This window comes from Macaca fascicularis, chromosome 1 (assembly GCF_037993035.2).
Source record: "Macaca fascicularis isolate 582-1 chromosome 1, T2T-MFA8v1.1".
In the NCBI taxonomy this organism is placed as follows: domain Eukaryota; kingdom Metazoa; phylum Chordata; class Mammalia; order Primates; family Cercopithecidae; genus Macaca; species Macaca fascicularis.
The window spans coordinates 164,406,230-164,432,633 of NC_088375.1; the positions used below are offsets into that span (position 1 = coordinate 164,406,230).

The 26,404-nt window shown below is 36.3% G+C and overlaps 1 protein-coding gene across 4 annotated transcripts in view; it reads left to right on the top strand.

The window, feature by feature from the left end:
* Positions 1-24,960, top strand: part of ANKRD13C (ankyrin repeat domain 13C) — an 87,796-nt gene extending 62,836 nt beyond the window's left edge. The window contains exons 10-13 of one of the 4 annotated variants that reach the window (XM_005543040.5): positions 10,906-10,985; positions 12,917-13,015; positions 16,789-16,889; positions 22,710-24,960. In XM_005543040.5, the coding sequence (XP_005543097.1) occupies positions 10,906-10,985; positions 12,917-13,015; positions 16,789-16,889; positions 22,710-22,840 (411 nt within the window). In that variant the 3' untranslated portion in view covers positions 22,841-24,960. The remainder of the gene's footprint in view (positions 1-10,905; positions 10,986-12,916; positions 13,016-16,788; positions 16,890-22,709) is intronic. The other 3 variants (XM_005543041.5, XM_005543042.5, XM_045368896.3) reach the window with 3 other exon arrangements.
* Positions 24,961-26,404: the final 1,444 nt, after the last annotated feature.

Here is a 26,404-nt window from a genome sequence, read left to right on the forward strand (position 1 = left end):
CTACTTTTTTAAAAATTTGGGCAACACAGGCCAGGTGCGGTGGCTCATGCCTGTAATCCCAGCACTTTGGGAGGCCAAGGGAGGCCAAGGTGTGCGGATCATGAGGTCAGGAGATCGAGACCATTCTGGCTAACACGGTGAAAACCCGTCTCTACTAAAAATACAAAAAAAAAAAAAAAAAAAAAAATTAGCCGGACGTGGTGGCGGGTGCCGGTAATCCTAGCTACTCAGGAGGCTGAAGCAGGAGAATGGCGTGAACCTGGGAGGCAGAGCTTGCAGTGAGCCGAGATCATGCCACTACACTCCAGCCTGGGTGACAGAGCAAGACTCTGTCTCAAAATAAATAAATAAATAAATAAATAAATAAATAAATAAAATTTGGGCAACAAACTAATTTGGGATAAGTATATGGAAATAAGACTTTATAGAATGCCGTTTCATGGACTATTTGCCAGTTGCCTCTTTTGGTCTGATTTATGTACATTTAAATTTACGATAGACAACTTGATTTTCTTAAGGGCAGAGATTGTAACCGGATGTACTTGAATAGTTAAAGAGGTCTTTAAGTAGCATTTTAAGCAGCTGTAGTTTTGCAAGGTGAAATTAAAACATAGTTTAATGCCAGATAACTACATAGTGGAACAAATTAATATTAATTACATTAAATAATTAAGCTTTCAACTTCTAATCAGAAATTAAAGGAAACACTTCCCATATGAACCATAGGATTTTGAACTTTATAGTTGATGAATATTTAAATTCAATTTGTCAGTTTCTACAAAAGATAAAAAATCTGGTGGGATTTTGATTGGGATAATAATGTTGAATCTGTAGGTAAATCAATTTTGACATAAAAGCCTGTTTGGATTTTTTTTAATTAAGCTTTTTATTTTGAAATAATTATAAATTCACATACAGTTGTATGAAATAATACAGGGATTCCATGTATGCCTCACCCAGTTTCCCCCAATGGTAACATCTTACCAAAGTGTAGAACAATATCAGGGCGAGGATATTGGCATTTGTAGTCAAGACACAGAAGATGTCTACCACCATAGGATCCCTCATGTTCCTCTTTTATAGGCACATTTGCTGCCCCCTTAGCCTCTCTCTGTCCCTTATGCCTGCAACCACTAATCTGTTCTTCCATTTCTTTAGTGTTGCTGTTTCAAGGATATTCTGTAAATGGAATCATATAGTTAGCCTTTTGAAATTGGCTTTATAGTTAGCCTTAGCCTTTTGAAATTGGCTTTTTTTTTTCACTTAGCATAATTCACTGGTGATTTATCTAAGTTGTATGTGTCAATAGTTTGTTCTTTTTTTTGTTGAGCAGTATTTCATGGTATTAGTGTACCACAGTTTGTTTAACCATTCACATGTTGAAGAACATCTGGGTTGTTTTGGGCCATAATGAATTAAGCTGCAAAAAACATTCACACATAGGTTTTTGTATGAATCTAATATAAGTCTTCATTTTTCTGGGATAAATGCCCAAGAGTGCAGCTGCTATGTCATATTGTAGTTAGCTGAATGTTTAGTTTTATAAGAGACTGCCAAAGTGTTTTTTGTTTCTTACATTCCCATCAGCAGTGTATGAATGGTCCAGTTTTTCTACATCCTTGCAAGCTTTTGGTATTGTCATCATTTTCTATGTTACTCATTCTGATAGTGTTTAATGTGATCTCATTTTGATTTAATTGCATTGTCCTAATGGCTAATGATATTGAATGGTCATCTCTTCATGTGCTTATTTGCTATCTGTATATCCTCTTCTGTAGCATGTCTCTTCATGCCTTTTGCTCTTTTCCTAATTGGATTTTCTTTTTTTCGTTATTGTTGAGTTTTCAAAGTTGTTGTTGCTTTTGAGACAGGATCTTACTGTTTTGGTCAGACTGGGGTGCAGTGGCACAATCTTGGTTCACTGCAGCCTTGACCACCTCAACTCAAACAATCCTCCCAACTCAGTCTCCTAAGTAGCTGAGATTACAGGCATGCATCACCATGCCCAGTTAACTTTTTATTTTTATTATTATTTTTTTTTTGTAGAGACAAGGTCTTACCATGTTGCCCAGACTGGTCTCAAACTCCTGGGCGACTACCTTAGCTTCCCAAAGTGCTGGGATTATAGGTATGAGCCGTTATGCCTGGCCCAAAGTTCTTTATATTTTCCAGATGTTAATTCTTCATCAGATAGATGTTTTGCAAATATTTCCTCTCACTCTGTAGCTTGTCTTTTCATCTTCTCAAAGTGGGCTTTCATGGCAAAAAAAGTTTATCATTTTGATGACATCTAATTCATCAGTTTTTATCTTGTGTCACATGCCAAATCTGAGAAGTTTTTGCCTAGATCCAGGTGTCTAAGATTTTCTCCTGTGTTTTTTTCTAAAAGTTTTATATCTTTATATTTTACATTTAAGGAAATGACCAGTTTGAGTTAATTTTGTGGAAAGTATGAGGTTTAGGTGAAAGTTTTATTTATTTTTTTTGCCTTGGATGCCCAGTTGCTCCAGCATCATTTTTTGAGAAGTGTATTCCTCCTCCATTATATTGCCTGCTGAGGTTTGTATAGGGATGCTGTTGAATCTATAGATCAATTTGGGGAGACTTGATATCTTAACAATATTGAATATTCTGTTTGATGAACATGGTGTATCTCTTTACTTATTTAGGTTCTCTATAATTTCTCTCAGAAGTGTTCAGTGTATAAATATTACCATATTTTATTAAATTTATCTTGTAAATTTTTAATATTTTTGAGGCTATCATAAAAGATTGTCTTTAAATTTCATTTCCCAGTTTGTTTTTTATATATAAAAATAAATGTGATTTTTATATTTCTACATTTATATATTCTATAGTCTTTTTATTTTATTTTATTTTTATTTTTTGTTTTCTTGGAGACAGAGTCTCGTTCTGTCTCCCAGGCTAGAGTGCAGTGGTACAATCTCACCTCACTGCAACTCTGCCTGCCATGTTCAAGCAATTCTCCTGCCTCAGCCTCCGGAGTAGCTGAGATTATAGGCACCCACCACCACACCCGGCTAGTTTTTGTATTTTTAGTAGAGACGGAGTTTCGCCATGTTGACCAGGCTGGTCTAGAACTCCTGACCTCAGGTGATCCACCTGCCTTGACAACCCAAAGTGCTGGGATTACAGGCGTGAGCCACTGTGCCTGGCATATTCTATACTCTTTTGTATATTACTTAGGAGTTTCTACAAATGCTCATGTCATCAAATAATAATGATAGTTTTACTTTTCTCTTGCCTGTTCTTCTTTTATTTGTTTTTCTTACGTCACTGCACTGGGAAGTAACACCAGTATAATAGTGAATAAAAATGTTATGAGCAGGTGCACATGGCTTTTTCTTGATCTTAGAAGGGACTTTTTTATATTAACATTAATTTTTTTTTTAAATTTCTCTATTATTTTTCAACCTGACTTAAGTCATTTAATGATTACTAGGAACCAAGATTTTGTTTTTGTTTGTCAGCATAGTAATCCTTTTAATATTATATTTTAAATTTTTTTAGAATAAAGAAAATGTGCCTTGTTATATGTTGTTTGGACTTTTGATAAGGAGGAATTGAAGAATTGCATTTGAGAATATTTTCAGAGTTCAATTATAAATCTTTTTAGAAGAAATTTAAAGAAAATATTAATAGTAATTCTATCAGATATTCATCAATACGTATAATTTGATTTGGTTTAATTAGGTAAGGTATAGGATGCAAGAACAACAAAATAGAATTGATAGGTCTAATTATAGAAGGATACCGGTAGCTGTATGTTGTTTTTTCTCTTAGACACAGGCACAGAATTGAGCACCTGGAAAGCAGCATGGAACTGTTAGCAGTTTATATATATGTAATAGTGGACACGAAAGAGGAAAAGAAATATTTGTATGCATTTTGTTTATAATTTTAGGAGTACAGTTCTTTTAAGCCTACATAATAAGCTTTTTAAGAACGGTATATATAAGTTTAACTTGGCTGGCACGGCTGGTGGCAGGCGGATCACTTGAGGTCAGGAGTTCGAGACCAGCCTAGCCAACATGGTGAAACCCCGTCTGTATGGAAAATACAAAAATTAGCTAGGCGTGGTGGTACACTGTAATCCCAGCTACTCTGGAGGCTGAGGCAGAATTGCTTGAGCCTGGGAGGTGGAGGTTGCAGTGAGCCGAGATCACTCCACTGTACTCCAGCCTGGGCAACAGAGCGAGACTGTCTCAAAAAAAAAAGAAAACAGTGTTTAACTCTATTATTTAATGTGAGGTTAAACAATAGGGGGTCAAAGAGGAGAGATCTGTCAAATAAATTCAAGAGACATTCCCATTTTAATGGTGAACCAGATTTAAAAATTTAAAGTTTTAAAAGACAGTATAGCTGGGTGTGATGGCTTACACCTATAATCCCAGCACTTCGTGAGGCTGAGGTGACCGGATCATTTGAGGTCAGGATTCAAGACCAGCCCGGCCAACATGGTGAAACCCCATGTCAACTAAATATACAAATAAAATTAGCGGGTATGGTGGTACACGCCTGTAATCCTAGCTACTCAGGAGGCTGAGGCAGGAGAATTGCTTGAACCCAGGGGGCAGAGGTTGCAGTTAGCCGACATCATGCCACTGCACTCCAGCCTGGGCAACAGAGTGAGACTCCATTTCAAAAAAAATAAAAAAAAAAGACATTATAAATCAATATTGAAAATTGATGCTTTCAAGATCACAGCTGACAATGTAAGAACAAATCAAGTGTAGAAATAGACATGCTATATGCTATATTAATTTTCAAGTCGTGAATTGTAGATTAGTAACTCAGATGTATTTAATTAATAACAGTTGTGTGGAAAGCATTATATTTTATCAGAGAGTAATGAAGGATTCTCCAGTGGCCCACCTAATCTGAGTTGAGTGCCATAAACTCAATTTCAGCTTCTGCAGGTTAAAAACTAAATTTATTGGATGTCTTTCATAGCTGGCTGAAAAAAGAAAACAACAAAAACTGAATTCATATACACCTCAACAGAGTTTTCTTGCTTATTGATGTTGACTTAAAGCACTGGAGTTGTTAGCATGGGCCTTGTACCAAGTATTTTCCATATATTATCTGATTTAGTTATTGTAATGATCTAAAGAGGTGAGAGCCATTGCCCATTTTATAAAAAAGAAATTGAGATTTAAGTAAGTTAATTTGTCTGAGTTACGAAGATAGAGAAGCAGAGATGGGCTTTTATTTTAGGAACTTGACTGCAAGCCTGTTCTTGCTTTAAGTACTTTGCTTCTTAGTCTGTCTTTGTTATAGTTTCTTCTTTCTGTATATCCAGGTATTAACATGTCTTAGCAATTCTTTCAACATACTGAGAAAATGAAGTTGGGAAAGAGTGGGGAAACCTTAAGAAATAATCCTGGGAATATGTTATTGGTAAATGTAGTAAAAACTAGTGGAGCACATAATAGTAAAAAGTATATTTTTGATTTTAGAGAATTATTAAAAGTTTCAAAAATCTAGAAAATATATATGATTTCTTATTTTTTTCAAAAGACATGAAAATTCTATATTTTAAAGCCATGTTTTAATAGAATTTCAGTTCTTAAAAATAAATGTCTACTCCTTTTTGGAATGAATTTATATACTTTATTTTAAATAAATAGCTTTTGGGTTTCTTCTTGTCCCCTACCCCCAGCCAAACATTTATTTCAATTTCTGCAAGAAGTGGCTTATAGGTAATATTTAGAAGGAATTATTTGCCATTTGACTGCTTTTACTGTACTTCTTCTGCCTTTTTTTCTCTTCTTTCCCAGATGTGGTTCTAGTATTTAATATATATTTTTGACAAAAATTTTGATAGCAAAATTTAAGTGCTCAGAAATTCTTAAATCATGGATACTTGCTCTTGTATTTTTAGCTCCTTCTTGTAACCAGTTATCATTGGAGTAGGGAACAATACTCCGTTTATACCTTAGAGTCAGTGATAAAAGCACTTATACTGTGCCAACTGTATGTTCAGAATATTGAGTTAAGCCCTATTCATGATTATGGATTTTTTTTTTTCTTTTTTGAGATGGAGTCTTGCTCTTGCTCTGTTGCCCAGGCTGGAATGCAATGGCATGATCTCAGCTCACTGTAACCTCCATCTCCCAGCTCCAAGCAGTTCTCCTGCCTCAGCCTTCTGAGTAGCTGGAATTACAGGTGTGCACCATCATACCCGGCTAATTTTTGTATTTTTAGTAGAGACGGGGTTTCATCATATGGGTCAGGCTGGTCTCGAACTCCTGATCTCATGATCCACCTGCCTCGGCCTCCCGGAGTGCTGGGATTACAGGCGTGAGCCACTGTACTGGCATGGATTTTTTTTCTTTATTTACAAATCTAAATAGGAATACATAATAAAATACATGAATATCTTAAACTTTCAGAAGGCTTTGCCATATAAAATATTAGAATGATAACAAACCTAGAAATAAAGTATTTCCTATATGCTTCAAGGAAAATAGTCGTCAGAAGTTTTACATTTAATTATGAGGGAAAGGCTTGAAGGTATTTCAGTTACAGAGCTGATTGATTTGGCAAAATAACATTAAAGAGTTATCTGGTATTGCACCATCCTCTGTGTCTTCCTGTTCCGTTAGATAGCCATGGCATCAGTATAGAGGGGGCACTGAAGGATTCAGCTAGAAATATCAGTATATAATAAATGACTCTGGATCTATTTGGGATTTGTTGAAAAAAAATAAAGGACTGATTAGGATGAACTTAAACTAGAAAGACATTTTTAGAATATGATAATTGATATTTATAACAGTGAGATAAAGTGCTCAATAAAAGGTTAAATTACATTGATTACACTCTTTACTAAGATGGGGAATGTATAATGTACTATTTAGAAAGAGTTTATTTAGAAATGGTAGAAACTTATTTGGAAAAGTTATTACCTGAAAAAAATATAATGATGTGACGTGCCACGTTATGTAATCATGTGACAAATGTGTCTTTACCATGAAAATGTTATATATATAATATTAAAAATATTAATAGATAGAGATTTCGGTGGATATGGGATTAGTCTTTGCTGTGGTTCTAGGTTGCAGAGCAATCTTAAACGTTTCCAACAGTTTCCCCTAAAATTAAAGGTTCTATTAACGCATGTCTCTCTGCTTTCTGGCATATCACTAGATACTATTTTACCTAATGTTTTGCCACAGCATTTGTGAGGTTCATTAACTAGCTTTTAAGCCTCTTCGTCATTCTACTGATAAGCCATTGCTACATGCCATAGTATTATGTATAATATCCCAGTGTAAATTTGGAATTTGGTATGGGTTATGATGTAAGTTTGGCTGCTTATAAGAAATCTCAAAAGAACAGTGACTTAAACAAGATAAAAGATTGTTTTTCTCTCATATAAAAATCTGAGTTTGTGTGGTTTTTCTCTGCTCTGTGAGTTAATCTCAGACAGCTTTTTTTCTTTTGTCTTCTCTGCCATTCCTAGGATGTGGCCTTCCATTCACATGGTATAAGATGATTCATACTGCCGGGCGCGGTGGCTCACGCCTGTAATCCCAGCACTTGGGGGGCTGAGGTGGGCAGATCATGAGGTCAGGAGATCGAGACCAGCCTGGCTAACATGGTGAAACCCCGTCTCTACTAAAAAATACAAAACATTAGCTGGACCTGGTGGCCATGATCAGAGATTACCAGTGACTTCTAACCAACAAAATTTATGGCCTTTTTCAGGCTTCTTTCTCCTCAAAGTCTCTGTAGTTTGATATTGAAACAGTCTTTTCTTTTGGCCCCCATTATACTGTAAAGGAAACTAAACTTTACTTCTTCCAAACTTAGTTCTTAGTTGATATGGACTCTCGTACCAAAAGACAGGTTTACAAGAGAAAAGCACACAAGTTTATTAATGCGTGCCGCACACCACACGAGAAACCCCAATGAAAAGTAACTCAAGGACTGGGCACAGTGGCTCACACCTGTAATCCCAGCACTTTGGGAGGCTGAGTTGGGCAGATCACTTGAGGCCAGGAGTTTGAGACCAGCCCGGCGAACATGACGAAACCCCATCTCTATTAAAAATACAAAAATTAGCTGGGCTTGGTGATGCACACCTGTAATCTCAACTCAGGAGGCTGAGGCAGAAGTATTGCTTGAACCTGGGAGGCAGAGGTTGCAGTGAACCGAGATTGTGCCACTGTACTCCAGCCTGGGTAACAGAGTGAGACTATGTCTCAAAAAAAAAAAAAAAAGTAACTCAAAATAGTGGCTTAGGACTCAACTTATATAGCATCTTCAACAAAGAACAATAAATTTGTAGAGAAATGACAGGACAAACGAAAGTGATTTTAGGTTTCCAAGGACAGGAAAGGAGTAAGGTTTGTTTGCAGATTCCTCTGGTGCTGTCGCTGAGCCAGTAAGAGTATAGGTTATCTCCAGTGAAGCAAAATTTATGTTCTGTAGTTAGGCAGAAAACAGGGAGGACAGAGAAAAAACTTTTCCTCCATTTACTGCTTCTCTCTCTCTCTCTGTTTTTTTTTTTTTGAGACAGTCTTGTTCTGTCCTACAGGCTAGAGTGCAGTGGCATGATCTCGGCTCACTGCAGCCTCCATGTCCTGGGCTCAAGCCGTCCTCCCACTTCAGCCCTTCAAGTAGCTGGGACCACAGGTGTGTGCCAACACTCCTGGTTACTTTTTTTTTTCTGTATTTTTTGTAGAGATGGGGTTTTGCTATGCTGCCCAGGCTAGTCTCGAACTCCTGAGCTCAAGGGATCGACTTGCCTTGGCCTCCCAAAGTGCCAGGATTATAGGCATGAGCCATCACACCTGGCCTGCACTAAGCTTTTTACATATGTTATCTCCATTAATTTTTAACTATGAGTTAGTGGCCCAATTCCCATTTTGAGTTAAGTTGACATAATAAAAAGTAACTTGCCCAAATTCACACAACTACCAGGTATTGGAGCTGGGATTCTAACTCAATTTTGTGTCTTAACAGTCCTTGATTTTAACAACTCTAATATACGGCTCATTAACATCTTACACTGATTATATGTAAAACCACATTTCTTGAATGAGACCCTCTCTTAATGTTGTTATCATCTTATTATTTATATTAGTCTTTCACTTACTATCTTTTTGCTCCATAGTCCTGTTAGATTTTCATTATCAATTGAAAAAAAATTTTTTTTAAAAATGAGGTTTTTTTTGTTTTGTTTTGTTTTCTTGAGACAGAGAGTCGCTCTGTTGTCCAGTCCGGAGTACAGTGGCGTCATCTTGGGTCATGGAATGCAGTGACGTGATCTCAGGTCACTGCAATCTCTGCCTCCTGGGTTCAAGTGATTCTCCTACCTCAGCTTCCTGAGTAGCTAGGATTACGGGTGTGAGCCACTATGCCTGGCTAATTTTTGTATTTTTAGTAGAGATGGGGTTTCAACATATTGGCCAGTCTGGTCTTGAACCCCTGACATCAAGTGATCCACCAGCCTTGACCTCCCAAAGTGCTAGGATTATAGGCATGAGCCACCATGCCTGGCCAGTTCTTTTTTTTCTTCCTATGAGGCAGGGTGTTACTCTGTTACCCAGGCTGGAGTGCAGTGGTGTAATCTTGGCTCACTGCAGCATCAACCTCCTGGGCTCAAGTGATCCTCCTGCTTCAGCTTTTCAAGTAACTGGGACCACAGGCATGCACCACCACACTCAGCTAATATTGTTGTTGTTTTTTTTTTTTAAGAAACAGAGCCTCATTTTATTGCCTAGGCTGGTCTCAAACTCATGGGCTCAAGTGATTCTCCCATCTTTGTCTCCCAAAGTATTGGGATTACAGGCATGAGCCATTCCACCTGGCCCAGGAATTTCCAATTTCCACTTGTGCTCCAGAGTTTAGTTCCTTATTGCCAGTCCATCTTATAGTGATTGAAATTCATATTTAGCAAAGATAAGGTGAAAGTTTTAAAATCTGACCTTTGCAATTTTTATCATCTAAGTTGATCTCCATTTTAAACTTCCCATCTGAGTTTAAATCAGTCTCCTTGTGTTTTTTACCTTTAATTTTCTCTGTTTTAAAAACACTGTTTCATCTTCATTTAAATCTGAAGTCCAATTGCATAGTCTTGATTATTACCCACAGAAGATTCCTATCATTTCTGACATATTTTCCATTTTCTGTAATCTCATTTGGCCTTTAATATGCTCTTTTGTATTTCTGGTTAACTGTTCATGTCTGTATTTTTTTCTTTTCTTTCTAACTGAATTGTAAATTCCTTGAAGTCAGAGTTTTTTGTTTTTTGTTTGAGGCGAACTCTTGCTCTGTCGCCCAAGCTGGAGTGCAGTGACACCATCTCGGCGCACTGCAACCTCCGCTTCCTGGGTTCAAGCAATTCTCTGCCTCAGCCTCCTGAGTAGCTGGGATTACGGGCACTCACCACCAAGCCCAGCTAATTCTTTTGTATTTTTGGTAAAGACGGGGTTTCACCATCTTGGCCAAGCTGGTCTTGAACTCCTGACCTTGTGATCCACCCACGTTGGCCTCCTAAAGTGCTGGGATTACAAGCATGAGCCACCATGCCTGGCCCAGAGTTAGTTTTTACACTTCTTTGTAGTTCCTATGTTTAGCAGCTAGTATGATGCTAGGAACATTTTAGATGATTGACACATTCAATGAATGGGTGTTATTACTTTGATATTTGTCTTTTTGGGATTTAGAAAAAAATTGATAATAAATATTACCAATAGAACTTAAACCACCATGGAATGATCTTGGAAGTAACCTTTTCAAGTATTATATTGAAGAGATTAAGTAGATTGTTGGTTTTAATCGTTTACTAGATATTTTCATCTTATATTTAAAAAATAACATTTTTCTTTTTCCCCCACCCCCACTTTCTTTCTTTATTTTTGTTTTTGGCAGCCGATTCGAAGACAGTCGCTTACACCTCCACCTCAGAACACTATTACATGGGAAGAATATATATCTGCTGAAAATGGAAAGTGAGTTTTTTTGTTGTTTATGTATTATTTGACTTTTAGAAAGAATAATTTGTAAAAACTGAATATGTGAATATTTAGGTGTAAAATTATTTTGGAGAGAATTATTGATATATTTTTGACTGAAGCAGTTCTTCTACCTTTTAAAAATATGGATTAAGTATAATAAGGACAAAATGTCCCAAATTATGTAAACTCTTGCAAATGGTTGTAGATGTTTCTTTCTCTATCCCTCCTGTCAATTTATACACACCTAAAAAACTAAAGAACACTGTTCAAAGGAAATAGGATGTAGGAAATTGCACAGGACAGTTGCTTATTTGAGATTTCCCATTGTATGATGAGCTTTTCTATTTTGTGATTATCCTGATTTTTTAGCATAGTGTGCAAGGCCATTCATTATTTATCTTCTTTTTTGCCTTTCCAAGCTCCTCACCTGTCATTATCCTTTAGTTTCAACCTGTGCTAGACTACTCACCATCCTTCCATAGGACCTTTGCTGATGTAATATTACTAACAGTAGAGTGCCTACCACATAGCTCATACTCATTTTATATTTATTGACTGAAAGAATGATGAATGAATAAAGAAAGGGTTTATTTTTGATAAATGGATAAGTAAAAAGTGTATCCTGGTCAACCATTATTTCCTTTTGGTGGAGAATAAAATATAAAATATTACTTTCCCGCTCCTGTTTAGGAAGGAGTTGTCATCATTTTTTTTTCTTATTGAAAGTTTTGTTGTATTTTTCTAATTTCTCCAAGATGTTTCCATCTTAATATTTTTATAGTTTTTTTTTTGAGATGGAGTCTCACTCTGTTGCCTAGGCTGGAGTGCAGTGGGTGTGATCTCGGCTCACTGCAACCTCTGCATCCCAGGTTCAAGCCATTCTCTCACCTCAGCCTCCCGAGTGGCTGGGATTACAGGTGCGCTCCACCATGCCCAGCTAATTTTTGTATTTTAGTGGAGACAGGGTTTCACCATGTTGGTCAGGCTGGTCTCAAACTCATGGGCTCGAGTGATCCACCTGCCTCGGCCTCTCAAATGCTGGGATTACAGCTATGAGCCACTGTGCCTCACCTTAATATTTTATAGTGTTAAACAAAATTTGTGAGTGGATTGTTGTATTAGATTAGCCTCCTGCATGCACTAGGCACCAGCAGACCATACCAAACCAGAATGCAGTTACTTCTGCTAAGTACTACATAGTTAAACTGAACTTTGAAATGGGCCAGTTTGAAAAGAAAAAAAGGACATTCCAGGCAACCTGAGTCGGCATAGTAATGAAGTCTTCTGTTTTTTTAACTGTATAAGGAAAGCAACTTTGAAATAACCAGATCACCTTTTTTCCCCACTGTTTCCACTTCAGCCCTTTTCAGTCTCTAAAGATAACCTCCTCTGTTCAGCTTATTGGAATGCTCATTCTACTTCACAGAATTAGGTACTGTCCTGTGCTAGAACTGCAAATAAAAGCCAATTAGATCTTTATGCTAAATTGATAATTTTCTTTTGATAATAGTTAATATAGAATTCCTTATTCTTCACAATATTTCTTATTAATCAGTGAAGAGACTGCAATATGCAGTAAAGAAGTTGAATTGAATAAGTGGCTTTAAAGATATACAATGATACCTTAAAAAGTTTTTTACTAATGATTTTCTTTATTCCTAAAAATAGTGATTATTAAGATTATATTCAATGTGAAATTAGTTTAGATCTGATAATTTCTGAACTTTTACTCTTTGCTATTCTTTTTTATTGACCTTGTCAATTTCTTATGCATATCTTATTCCCTTTTAGCATAATTTTATTTCTACAGACAGTAAGAAAAATTGAAATATTAATGAATGTCATTGAAAGATGACAGATGCTTCTTAGGAAGGTGATAGACTATGGAAAAAGTTTCCTAACTTTTTTTTTTCCTCCCATTTTAGAGCTCCTCATCTGGGTAGAGAATTGGTGTGCAAAGAGAGTAAGAAAACGTTTAAAGCTACAATAGCCATGAGCCAGGAATTTCCCTTAGGGATAGAGTTGTAAGTTTGTTACTAACTACAAATGTTTATGAAAGAAACTATTAAACCCTAAAGGCTGTAATAATATTTGTACCCCAGTGGTGCATTTGAGACCTTTGAAATGAAAAGCAGATAGCCATTGCCTTGATAGTGTGTGCACCACTCTGGAAATTTTCTGGTTTGCAACAGTATTGAGTTTTACTACTTTCACCAGATACATTTTTGAGTATATATATATATATATATATATTTTTTTTTTTTTTTTAAAAGATGGAGTCTTGCTCTGTCGCCCAGGCTGGAGTGCAGTGGCACAATCTCGGCTCACCACAGCCTCCGCCTTCTGGGTTCAAGCGATTCTTCTGCCTCAGCCTCTCGAGTAGCTGGGATTACAGGTGCCCACCACCACGCCCAGCTAAGTTTTGTATTTTTAGTAGAGATGAGGTTTCACCATGTTGGCCAGGCTGGCCTCGAACCCCTGACCTCAGGTGATCCACCCACCTCACCTTCCCAAAGTGCTGGGATTACAGGCACGAGCCACCATGCCCAGCCGAGTAGGTTATTTAAATTATAAAAGTAATATATGAATACATGCTTGTTTTTTAAAAAAAATCAAAAAGTATGGAAATTTACAGAATAAAATGTGATGTTTTAACACATCAGTAGTTAAGTATTTTTGACTAGAGTTATCCATATTTTTCGTTTTTTAAAATAAAAATGGGGGAATCATTCATGTTTTGTTCTGTGTGTTTCTTGTTTTCATTTAAAAGTGAGTGTATCTTGGCTGGGCGTGGTGGCTCATGCCTGTAATCCCAGTACTTTGGGAGGCTAAGGCGGGCGGATCACCTGAGGTCACGAGTTTGAGATGTGCCTGGCCAACGTGGTAAAACCCTATCTCTACTAAAAATGTAAAAATTAGCTAGGCATATGGCGCATGCCTGTAAAACCAGCAACTAGGGAGGCTGAGGCAGGAGAATTGCTTGAACCAAGGAGGCAGAAGTTGCAGTGAGCCAGGATCGCACCACTGCACTCTAGCCTGGGCGACAAAGGAGACTCCATCTCAAAAAAAGAAAAGAAAAAATGAGTGTGTCTTGAAGTTTTACAGTGATTATATTTTCGTCTATTCTTTTTCCTTGATTTTTTGTAGTGTTGATATACTGTTTATCATTCATTTACTGATAAACATTTTGGTTATTTGTAGTTTGTCACCATTTGCAATAATATTCTGGTAAACATATTGAGTATATCCTCTCAAACATGCACTCATTGGATGCTCCTTTTTAAAAATACTCAATTTGGAAAAATGACTGGAATGAGAGATGGGTAGCAAGAACTGACTGATACAACGATAGTTTTAGGCTCCTCACTAAAGTGGGAGGGAGGAGATGAAGCACTGGGCTATTTTCTCTTACTAGTTCCTTCCCTTTCAAATCTGGCCTAATGCATTAATTTTTTAACGGCCTAATACATTTTTTAAAAATGATTGGAGAAGAGAGCAGGGTGCATATTTTTTTTAAAAAGTATGTACATACCTGAGCTTTCCCCATACCTAGGCTTTAGAAAAGTAGATAGAATGTTCTGTACAGCCCTCAAGTTATGTCAGAGAGACATAAGTATCAGAAAATGTGGAAAGTTAGCTACACATACAGATCTGCCATAATCTGTCATATCTAGGACCCAATTGACTCAGTGATGCACCAATTTTATTTTATTATTTATTTATTTATTTTGAGACAGAGTCTCACTCTGTTGCTAAGGCTGGAGTGCAATGGTGCAATCTCGGCTCACTGCAACCTCTGTCTCCCAGGTTCAAGTGATTCTCCTGCCTCAGCCTCCCAATTAGCTGGGACTACAGGCATGTGTGCGCTACCACGCCTGGATAATTTTTGTAGTTTTAGTAGAGATGGGGTTCACCATGTTGGCCCGGCTGGTCTCAAACTCTTGACCTCCGGTGATCTGTCCACCTGGGCCTCTCAAAGTGCTGGGATTACAGGTGTGAGCCACCACACCTGGCCAAAGATTCACCAATTTTATATTCTACTTACTAATAAAGATGAAAATTACAGCGAATATTAAGATGTCATCAATTTTAGGAGTTATCCTAATTTCAGATATGTTATATGAAAAAAAAGAGTATCTTAGAATTTATAAAATGTGGCAGTTATAACCACTACTCCTGAAAAAGAAAATGAAATGAGGAGTCGGGCACAGTGGCGCACGCCTGTAATCCCGGCACTTTCAGAGGCTGAGGCGGGTGGATCATCTGAGGTCGGGAGTTTGAGAACAGCCTGACCAACATGGAGAAACCCCGTCTCTATTAAAAATACAAAATTAGCCAGGAGTGGTGGTACGTGCCTGTAATCCCAGCTACTCGGGAGGCTGAGACAATTGCTCGAACCCAGGAGGCAGAGTTCGCATTGAGCCGACATCACGCCATTGCACTCCAGCCTGGGCAACAAGTGTGAAACTCCATCTCAAAAAAAAAAAAAAGGAAGAAAGAAAAGAAAAAGAAATATAGAACACAGAGTACAAATGCCAAAGAATTTGTTCTAAAAGGTCAAAAAAAAAAAAAAAAAAAAAAGAAAATTACCTATATATGCCATAGAAAACAAGAAAGAACATGAAATCAGTATAAGGTAGATCTTCCTGAGATGAGAATGTAAGACAGTAAAATGAAATGAAAAGGAAATTGTAAAGCTAAGGAAATAAATTGAGCACTAAATGACACTGTTACAAAACATACAGTAGAAACAGTAATGAATAGAATAGATGTAACTGAAAATTAAATTTTGACAGCTCTTGGTGAATTCAGTAGAAGAAGAGATTAAAGAAATTACACAAGCAATTTGTATGGAGGACAAAAGTGGTTCAATATGAGTCATTCATGTTTTACTTAAAAGGCCTCCAAGTATAATCAAAATAATATTCAAAATATGATAGAAGAAATTTTCTCAGTAATGAAGAACTAAATCTAGAGGATGACGTTAGGTTCCACGAAAAATTGATACAGAATGATTAGTAACAAAAATTATCCTGATCTAACTATTAGGCTTTAGTTATTGATAAAGAAATCCAAAGGCACCCTGGCAGAAAAGGGGTAAAATCATCCTGGCCTTACATATTTTCATATATCTTTGCTTTTCTGAAGTAACAGAAGTGTGATCTGTCAGTATTTCTAACTTTCATTTATGTATGGAGGCAACTGAAGATATTCTCAAGCACGAAAGAATTCAAGAAACGTAGCAGTCATAGGACTTTTTTGAAAGAAAAATAATACTACTTAAAAAAGAAATGCATCCAACCAAAACATGAAAGAAATTATAGCATAATGATTAATATGATATAGAATGCTAAGATATATTGTGAAATTGTAGTTCAGAGGGAAAGATAGTATAACCTGAAATTTTATATGAGTCAAATTTCCCTTTAAACATAATAAAGATAAGCAATCATTTATCAAATATGCAGGAAATCAAGGAATATTAAGCACTTAAGAGCCTTTTACACACACAATAAATTGACAGTGGAAATCAGCCACCCAAACAGTGAATCTAGTTATTAGCTTTGAGTCCATCTAAATATGGACCTAAAATCAAACAACTGTGAAAATTATGGCTGAACAATCAAAAGTTACAAACCATTATAGAGTAAAAAGGAGGTATAAAGTGTGTAATTTACTCATCCTTAATATCTGGAAGTCAATACTACTGTCCAAGTTTGAAGCATGTAGTTAAAAAGTGTAAGGACACATAGCAATTTGAACAATGAAAACATTTTTTTCTTCTTCCATTTTTCAGATTATTGAATGTTTTAGAAGTAATAGCTCCCTTCAAGCACTTTAACAAGCTTAGAGAATTTGTTCAGATGAAGCTTCCTCCAGGCTTTCCTGTAAAATTAGGTAAGAGAAAAATTTAGATGTAATTTTAGTGTCCAGTAGGAATATGGAGCTGTTTATTAACATTTAATAAGCAATTTGTTTTAAAGCAGGGGTCCCCACACCTCTGCTGGTTCATGACCTTTTAGGAATGGAATGCACAGCAGGAGATGAGCTGAGCAGCAGGCTAGTGAGCATTGCCGCCTGAGCTCTGCCTCCTGTCAGATCAGTGGTGGCATTAGATTCTTGTAGGAACATGAACCCTACTGTGAACTGCACATGTGAGGGATCTAGGTTGCATGCTCCTTGTGAAATCTAATGCCTGATCTGAGATGGAACAATTTCATTCCAAAGCCTCCCCCGACCCCCACCAGTCTGTGTAATAATTATCTTTCATGAAACAAATCCCTCATGCCAAAAAGGTTGGGGGCTGCTGTTTTAAAGGAAAATAGATGTCCTAGTTGCTTACATTTTTGTAAAGGTTTTCAGTAATTATATGCATTTATTTATGTTTTGTCTAATATTTAAAGTGCCTGATGAGAATTCTTATTCTACTTGATTTAAATTAAATGTAAGGGATCTATTTCACACAAGAAAAGTGTGGGTGAACTAAATGATGTATTGTAATAATGTTTTTCATGTGAAATAGGGAGACTAGAGATTAGCCCAGATTTTCAGCTATGCTTTGAATTTCTGTGTAGTTAGAATGTTTCTGGAGTCAGCAGTCACTGTTGATGGATAAAGTAATACTCATACATTTTATTTTTCAGCCCTAAATGTTTAATTTAGTCTTAAGCAATAATCTTTAGAAATAGCACAGTCATTTTTGCATATATTTTTGCATATATTTTTCTTTCTAACATATCAGAAACCGAGGAAGAAGAGACTATTAAAAGGTGTTTTGAGTGTTTAGATTTAGATTTAGCAATAATTCAACCTTTAACACTATCCATCAATTCAGCCACTCAATGTTTAATGAGTACTATAATTCTTCAGATATATCTTGTTTTATTCAATATTTTTAAAACCACATCTCAGAATACTTAGGCCAAAATGTTTCCATTACTAAAAATTAAACCTGATCTTCACCCTTTTGCACACTTGGAAATAAACGTTTTCCAGATTAAAAATGACTTTTAAATAAATGATTTTCAAAATGTCCCTCTAGTTGCCCTTTGCAATTCAAAAGCACTAGGAACCCAGTGTCTACTTGGATAAATCAGTGATAAGATCTTAGGCAGAAATGGTTAGAAAACTAATGCAATTCAGAGCTGTGTGCCATAGCCATAAGGGATCTTCACGTTAGCATTTCTGCAGAAGTTTAAAACTCCACTGCCATTTTCTATGGTGAGGGAAATATTTCAAGTTTTAGACTCCCTTCTAGGTACTGTTAAGAGACCCAAGACAAACCAGAATAGAGAACAGGAGTTAAACAGATGAGAATTTCAAACTATCTCTGTATTCACATCTATTTTTAAGTTCTAAACCCAAATCAAACCTACAATACATTTATTTTTATGCAAAGGAAATATTTTCATTATATGAGAAGGAAAAAAATCTGTAATCCTTTTTTTGCAGGCATTTCTTTGATGTAGAACCACATTTTTAACAAGGAATAATCTTTTGCTTGTATACTTAAAGTTATGGGATATTTGTTTAACTATTTCTCTTTTGTTTCACTGTCCTTCTTTTAAACCAACCCTGTAAAACTTCCTCCTGTGTCACCATTTCTTTTTCTACATTTAGGATAAAAAACACAATTGGGATAAATTATAAAAATTTGGAAATTATTGTTAACACAATTACATGTTTCAGAATCAGCCAGAACTTTAAGTGCTGATTATGAATGGTCTTTTCTCTGATTGGCTTCTTCTCTCATTTTGCTCAGACTAAATTTGATCCTCTTTCATCATCAAATCTTCGTCTTTCCCCGCCACTTCCTCCTACAACCTTAAGCACAGATGATTTTTACTTCCTTTGATACAAAAAGATAATACCAGAAATGGGACCTCCCTCACTACTTCCAACACCCCATACAGACTTTTCTGCCCCAAGCCCAACCTTTTCTTTCATCTTCCTGTCTCACTGGAAGTGCCCTTCTTCTTAGCTTGAGTAATCTCTTCATTTGTATTATGAATCTGTTTTCCCAGCTCTTTTGAAAAACTAGCTGTATCGCTGGGCATGGTGGCTCAGGCCTGTAATACAGCACTTTGGGAGGCCAAGGCGGGTGGATCACTTGAGGTCAGGAGTTCGAGACCAGCCTGGCCAACATGGTGAAACTCCATCTCTACTAAAAATACTAAAAATTAGCCAGGCGTCGTGGTGGGCGCCTGTAATCCCAGCTACTCGAGAGGCTGAGGCAGGAGAATCGCTTGAACCCGGGAGGCAGAGGTTACAGTGAGCCAAGATCATACCATTGTACTCCAGCCTGGGCAACAAGAGCAAGAGACTCTGTCTCAAGGAAAAAAAAAAGAAAAAAGAAAAAAAGAAATAAGCTAACTGTATCAGTCACTTCATATTTCTCGTTTTCCTTCTACCTCTCTCTACTGCATTTTTCCTCTCAGTTGTTAGGCTTGCTCAGGTCTCTCCCCTTTTAAAATCAAACAAAAAACTAAAAACAGACAAACAAACAAACAAACAAAAACAACAACAACAAAAAACACAGTCCCCGTAACTTCACTAGCACTTGCTTTAATCTTTGCTTTTCACAGCCAAGCTATCTGAAAGCCTCCTTCCTTCCTTCCTTCCTCTCTTTCTCTTTTTCCTTTCCTTTCCTTTCTTTTTTTCCTTTCCTTTCCTTTCCTTTCCTTTCCTTTCCTTTCCTGTCCTGTCCTGTCCTGTCCTGTCCTGTCCTGTCCTTGTTTCGAGAGAGGGTCCTTGTTTCCTTGTTTCGAGAAAGGGTCTGACGCTGTTGCCTAGGCTACAATGCAGTGGCATGATCTTGGCTCACTGCAACTTCTGCTTCCCAGTCTCAAGCCATCTTCCCACCTCAGCCTCCTGAGTAGCTGGGACCACAGACATGAGCCACCACACCCAGTTAATTTTTGTATTTGTCGTACAGATGGGGTCTCACTTTGTTGCCCAGGGTGGTCTCAAACTCCTGAGCTCAAGTGATTTGCCCACTGTGGCCTCCCAAAGTGCTGGGATTACAGGTGTGAGCCACTGTTCCTGGCCTCTATTATTTCTTAAAATTGCTGATGAATCTATAATTATCTCAGAATAAAAAGCGTACTCCCTTAGTTCATTACAGATTCTCTCTTCCTCTTTATTTATTATTGATCCTTATTGTTAAATCTAGTAGAAACTTTTCTGTTTTTATCTTAATCTCTTTAAGATTTGACTTTTCTTATTTTGAAGTCCTTGGCTCAATGAATAACCTGAGACAAGTCATTCCATTTTCCTCTGACTTCCTTTATAGACTCTCTCTTGGTTTTCTTCCTCCCTCTCTGGCTGCTCCTTCTGGAGTACATTTCCCTCTTCACTCTTGTCACCTTGTATTATATTCTCACTACATCTGCCAAAACTCAAGTTCCATTACTACCCTGGTCACACCCTTCCATTGGCTTTCCACCTCATCCAGAGTGAAAACTGAAGTCTTTTTTCTTGGCCTAAACCCCACCGGATCTGGCAGCCTATTTGCCCTCTGACCTCATCGCCTGCTAATCTTCCCCTCATTCATTTGGCTGCAGCCACATTGGCCTCCTGGCTGTTCCGAGAATAAACCAGATACTTTTTTAGGGCTTTCGTACTTCGTGTTCTTCTATTTGGAATTTTCTTCTTCCAGGCAACTGCATGGTTTGTTCTTATCTCAGGTCTTTACTGAAAAGTCCCTTTATTGAGGTTTTCCTTTGGCCACCCTGTTCAACAACTCTTACCCCCAACACTGAGACTCCCTATTCTGCTGTTAACGCTTTATTTTTTTCTAGATACTCATCATCATTTACTTTTTGTCTGCCCATCCTAACCAGTGTAATCTCTATAAGTGCATGAATTTTGTTTCTTATTTAGTGATGTATATCCAAAACCTAGAATGGGGTCAGCAAACTTTGTCTGAAAGATAATAAACATTTTAGGCTTTGTGGGCTCTATGGTTTCTGTCACAACTACTCTTTTATTTGGAGAATGAGAGCAGCCATAGACAATAGGTAAGTGAGTGGGCATGTTGTGTTCCAAAAAAGCTATTTACAGACACTGAAGTTTGACTTTCATGTAATGTTTTTTTTGTTTTGTTTTTTGAGATGGAGTCTTGCTCTGTTCCCCAGGCACTAGTGTAGTGGCACAATCTCGGCTCACTGCAACCTCTGCCTCCTGGGTTCAAGCAATTCTCCTGCCTCAGCCTTCTGAATAGCTGGGATTACAGGCACCCACCACCACACCCAGCTAATTTTTGTATTTTTAGTAGAGACGGGGTTTTGCCACGTTGGCCAGGCTGGTCTCGAACTCCTGACCTCAAGTGATCCACCCACCTCAGCCTCCCAAAGTGCTGGGATTACAGGTGTGAGCTACCACACCCAGCCTAATTTTCACTTCGTGAAATACTATTCTTTTTTCTCCCCTAAACATTTAAAAATGTAAAATATTTACTTAGCTTATGGGCCTTACCAAAATAGGCATGGCCATAGGACTTACTGTACAGACCCCTGGATAAGGATAGCATCTGCACATAGTAGGTACAAAGGAATGACTTTTTCCTCCAGAAATAATTGGAAACTCTATAACTGGTATGTTGATTATTGTGTTTAAATCTAACTAAGGTATTTTGTTTTGCTTTTTACATAAGAACATAACTTTCTGCAATAAAATACTAGCTTATATCAGTTAGACTTAATTTACTGTATGTCCTTACCCTAGACACTTGAATTAGCTTTCATACACTCATTTCAGAGTTTAAAAAAAATTATTTATTATTATTATTTTAAATAGAGATAGGGTCTCCCTATGTTGCCCAGGCTGGTTTTGAATTCCTGGGTTCAAGTGATCTTCCTGCCTTGGCCTACTTTGGGATTATAGGTGTGAGCCACCACGCCCAACCTCATTTCAGAGTTTTAAGGGAATTTCAGAGTTTCTTTATTTTACATATGAAATCCCTGAGGCTCATGAGTAAAATGATTTATAGGAATCTGAACCCAGGCTTTATGATTTGTACTCATGTCAGTAACTCATATGAGGAATAAAACTAAACATTTAATTTAATATATTTGTTCATTTTATTTATTTTACTGTTTCTGGTTCCCGTATAATCATTAACTTGCTCATTTTAATTGCTTGATTTTACTTACAATTTCAGCCAGAAATATATTTCATTTGGAAGATTAGGCTGTGGTGGCATGATATTTTTCCATTTCTGATGAGACTGTTTTTATCCCATATATTTAAGGGATAGGTTGTTTTTAATGTTTTAAAACAAAAAAGGATTAGATTATTTTACTTGGGCTAGTAAGAGTGAAAAGAAATCAGCTGAAAGAGTTGGAGTAGTATATATACTATAATCTGAAGAAAAAAAAGTCAGAATGCAAAAAGTACAAAAGTAGCTGTCCGTCTGCCCCAAGAAAAAGAAAAAAGGACTGTAGAATCTGGCATTATATTCTTAAGACTAGGAAGGCATGGGATCTTGAGTTTTCAATATAACACTGGATGCCTGAATGTCTTTTTCTCCTCACTAATTAATACCCAGAACTCTCTCTGAAACACACACTCAGTACTACATATTCTTCTGATTTTTGAGGTTTTTTTTTTTTTTTTTTTTTAAACATTTTAAAGAGTATGGACATCTCCTTAGTACTTTGTAGTCTATGAATATTAACATTTGATTTTACAATGTTATCATTGATGTTCTCTCTGTAGATATACCTGTGTTTCCCACAATCACAGCCACTGTGACTTTTCAGGAGTTTCGATACGATGAATTTGATGGCTCCATCTTTACTATACCTGATGACTACAAGGAAGACCCAAGCCGTTTTCCTGATCTTTAACTGACGTGGAAAAGGATGCTGTCTAACCAAGGAAAGAAAATGCAGAGACCCTAGAAGTGGATCCAAATAGAAGGGACAAATGCTTTCAGTGAAGAAAAGGGAATTACATGTTGAATTGACGCATCAGTAATACGATACAGTGAAATGGGCCTCTAATAACGATTTCAGCGAGTTTTCTGATGTGCCATTTTTGGTCTTTTTAAAAATATACATATTATAAATGTAATAGTTTGACACATTAATGACCCTAAGACCTTCGTATGTAAAGCAGCTATGAGTGCTGTGATTTGTTTTTAAAAATTTTTACACTTCTTGTTGAAATATATATGCATATAAATATATCTATATCTATATCTAAAACACTCCTGGACCATTAACGTAAATTAAATGTCTTAAGAGGTATGGAGCCCTTTTAAACTTGTCATCTTTATGCAAGGTGACATTTATAAATATTCCTTCGAGCTTTGTTTTCATAAAATGTAAACTATGTAACATTATGTATAGTTCAGTAATTTGAATGTTTGTTCAATATAATGAACTAGAAGGAATGCAATTTTCTGTAGATGAATGAACCAAATGGTAACCATTAAACAATTGCATTTATATGTTGCAATACATTTCAGAAGGAGCGTTCACTCTGCAGGGAATAAGGTACCTCCTTTAGCACCTTAGTGCAATTCATTGTGGTGCTATTTGTTTTTACCTGAATGTTTGTTACTAATCTTCCTTTCATAGAACCTCTATTTTTTTTTTTTTCTAAACTTGAGTTTGAGTCCTTGTTATGTTCATCATAAGGCAATGGTTAGCATGTTTGAAATATTCCTCTTCCAAATCTCAGCACTTTAAAAAGAATTCCAAATTTTTAAACTTGCTTCCTAATAAGTGCACATCAGTCTGATTATTTTGTTTGTTTTTAGTAGAATATGGATGCATTGGTGTCAGTTTTAAAAAACAATACACATATTTTGGACAACCCTACATATTTAATCCTTTCAAAATAAGATAAAAACATTTTATATGCTAACAATATATTTGTTACAAGTCCAGAAGTATACGCAAGATTGATTACTCCTATTGCTTATTTTTTTTTAAATCACAGGAAAATATTGATTTCATTGTCTCCAAAGTGATAAAATCATGTATTACTCATTTTTGCACTTAAAATTTTTCTTATTTATTCCAAGATGGTTTGAAGGTCCAAGTATGAAAATAAATTAGGGGGAATAATGTATAACAGTTATAAAGTATCATGTTGTATTAAAGAGCTTACTTACATCGATGTTTTTAAAATGTATCCTGATGAATATCTCAAGAATGCATCTGTCAAGTTTTTTAGCCTGACCAGTAGCTTAAACTTTTTCCAGGATTTTAGGTAATTTGAAAGGAGTTTAGAGACCCTTATTGAAAATATGATTTAAAAATCCAAAGCATAAACCATAAGAAAAATTTTAAATAAACATCTTTAAAGCTACATCTTCCATACTGATACATGCATTGCATATGTTGACATTAAGTACATTTTATAATGAAGAAAAATAATCATAGTTAAAAATTGAAAGACCTAATTACTACCTTACATGAGCCTATTGAATTTTGGGGAACGTGTTCGTAAACCCAGACTAGCTTTGTTGAATAGAAGTTGATCCCTGTTATTTAGGAAATGGGTAGATCAAATGACTTAGAGACTGAATTATCCTATCAGTGGTTATGTGGGGTTGGAGACGCTGAAAGGCAGTGATCACTGTTGCTTCTAGGCTCCCTTACTTTGTAGGAATATGGTATACTTTCAGGAATATTCTATATATGTTTTCATAAGTACAGACAACTTAGGGAGGAAAAAAACATGGGTAATTGAAGCTTGTGGTTTAATAGTTCCCTAACAGCACAGCTATGAATATTTTGCTGGGGTACACTGGAGGTAGGAAGACTACTGGAAATTTTTGCACTTGAATTTTGTTTTTAAAGCTGTTTTCTTTAAAGAATGGTAGAAACAGATTATCCATTCCAAAGTGTCTTTTCTGTGATCACAAAGAGCAAACAAATGTCAATATCTCTTATGATGGTGAAAAAAAGGAATTAATCGATGCAAATAAACTTTTCACAGTATTACTTTTAATGAAGATTTTTTGAAATGTGCCTTTTAATCCAGTTAATGAAGCTATACGCAGTGTTTCAAATGAATAAGTCAAAACACCATATGTTTTTATAGTACCACATGAAAAAGATTTTGCAATACAGGTACGTAAAATTTTATATGTTCTTCTCCATTTGTGATTTTGAAACTGTTTAAATTGGGTAGGGGACCATCGTATAGTCATCTTCAATAGCCATTTAGAAATGCTTAATATTCTTCCCCACTGGTATGGTATCCAGAGAAGATAGGTTTCCATCTTTGAGAAAATAATTCTCTGATAAGACAATTTGCCCTCTGTAGACATTCACATACAGAGAATTGCCACACTTCATAAAAGGGGAGTATGAAGTAGATGCCCTGATTTTTGGGAGTATAAGTACATATGATGGTTTGGAAACTGTCACATCTGTCTGCTGATAACTGTTGGTAGATGCAAAACTAGTTTCCTTCTGCTCAGAACTGGAATTAAGCCCCACTCATGCTAATAAAAATGGGTTTTTATAGTATTATTTACATACAGTTTATTATTCACACCCTGGGGGAGGGTAATGAATAATGATTATTTAATGAGCCCTCTTCCTAGTTTTCCCTAGGTCTACAGAAGACAAAGATCCTGTTTCCAGGCCATGGAAAGGGCTGAAGTAAATATTGTAAATAAACAGAGTTGACCCTTGAACAACATGGAGGTTAGGGGTTCAGTTGAAACTCTGCATATAAGTAGACCTGTGCAGTCCAAACCTGTGTTGTTCAACTGCTGAATTAAAGGTGCTTCCTTCTCCTCATTGATATTACCCATATTTACAAACATGCTAGAGAAAAACTTGGAGTAGACAACTTTAGGTGAATTAGAAGTCCTTGTATTATGCTAGCTTTTAAAATGGAGTAAAAAATTATTAATCTCAGCTTAATATGGGACATAATATGCCTCTGTTGTTAACTCCAGCAAAAGGTATTTTAATCTTGTTTTCTGAAATGAACAAAATGCATTCTTACCAAAGTTACTATATTTGCAAACTTTGGAAACTTTCAAAAACAGCTGGTGTAAAACTTGCCCCCATTAGAGAAGTGGACAGGAGGTATTAAATCACTTGTAAAGAGATAGCAGAACTAAGCTTAGTAAAAGCCCATGATTTGTTTGTATACTATAAATTAGCCAAAACTACTCTTGCAAAGCAGTTTATGTCAGAAATCTGGGGCAATAATAACTCTGGTTGCCACCTAAAAATTTCATAACATGTTAAGTATCACATTTTTTACATCACGCAAACCATCCTTACAGAGTGAGCTTACCTTGTGATGAGCTTTTTAATTGTTATAGTTCATTTTAGAAGAGTAGTACTTTTCTTTAGTCATAATGGTACCTATGGTACATGGAATTACAATTTTGCTTTTTCCACACACTGAAAAATATTGAAGCAAAATCTCCTAAG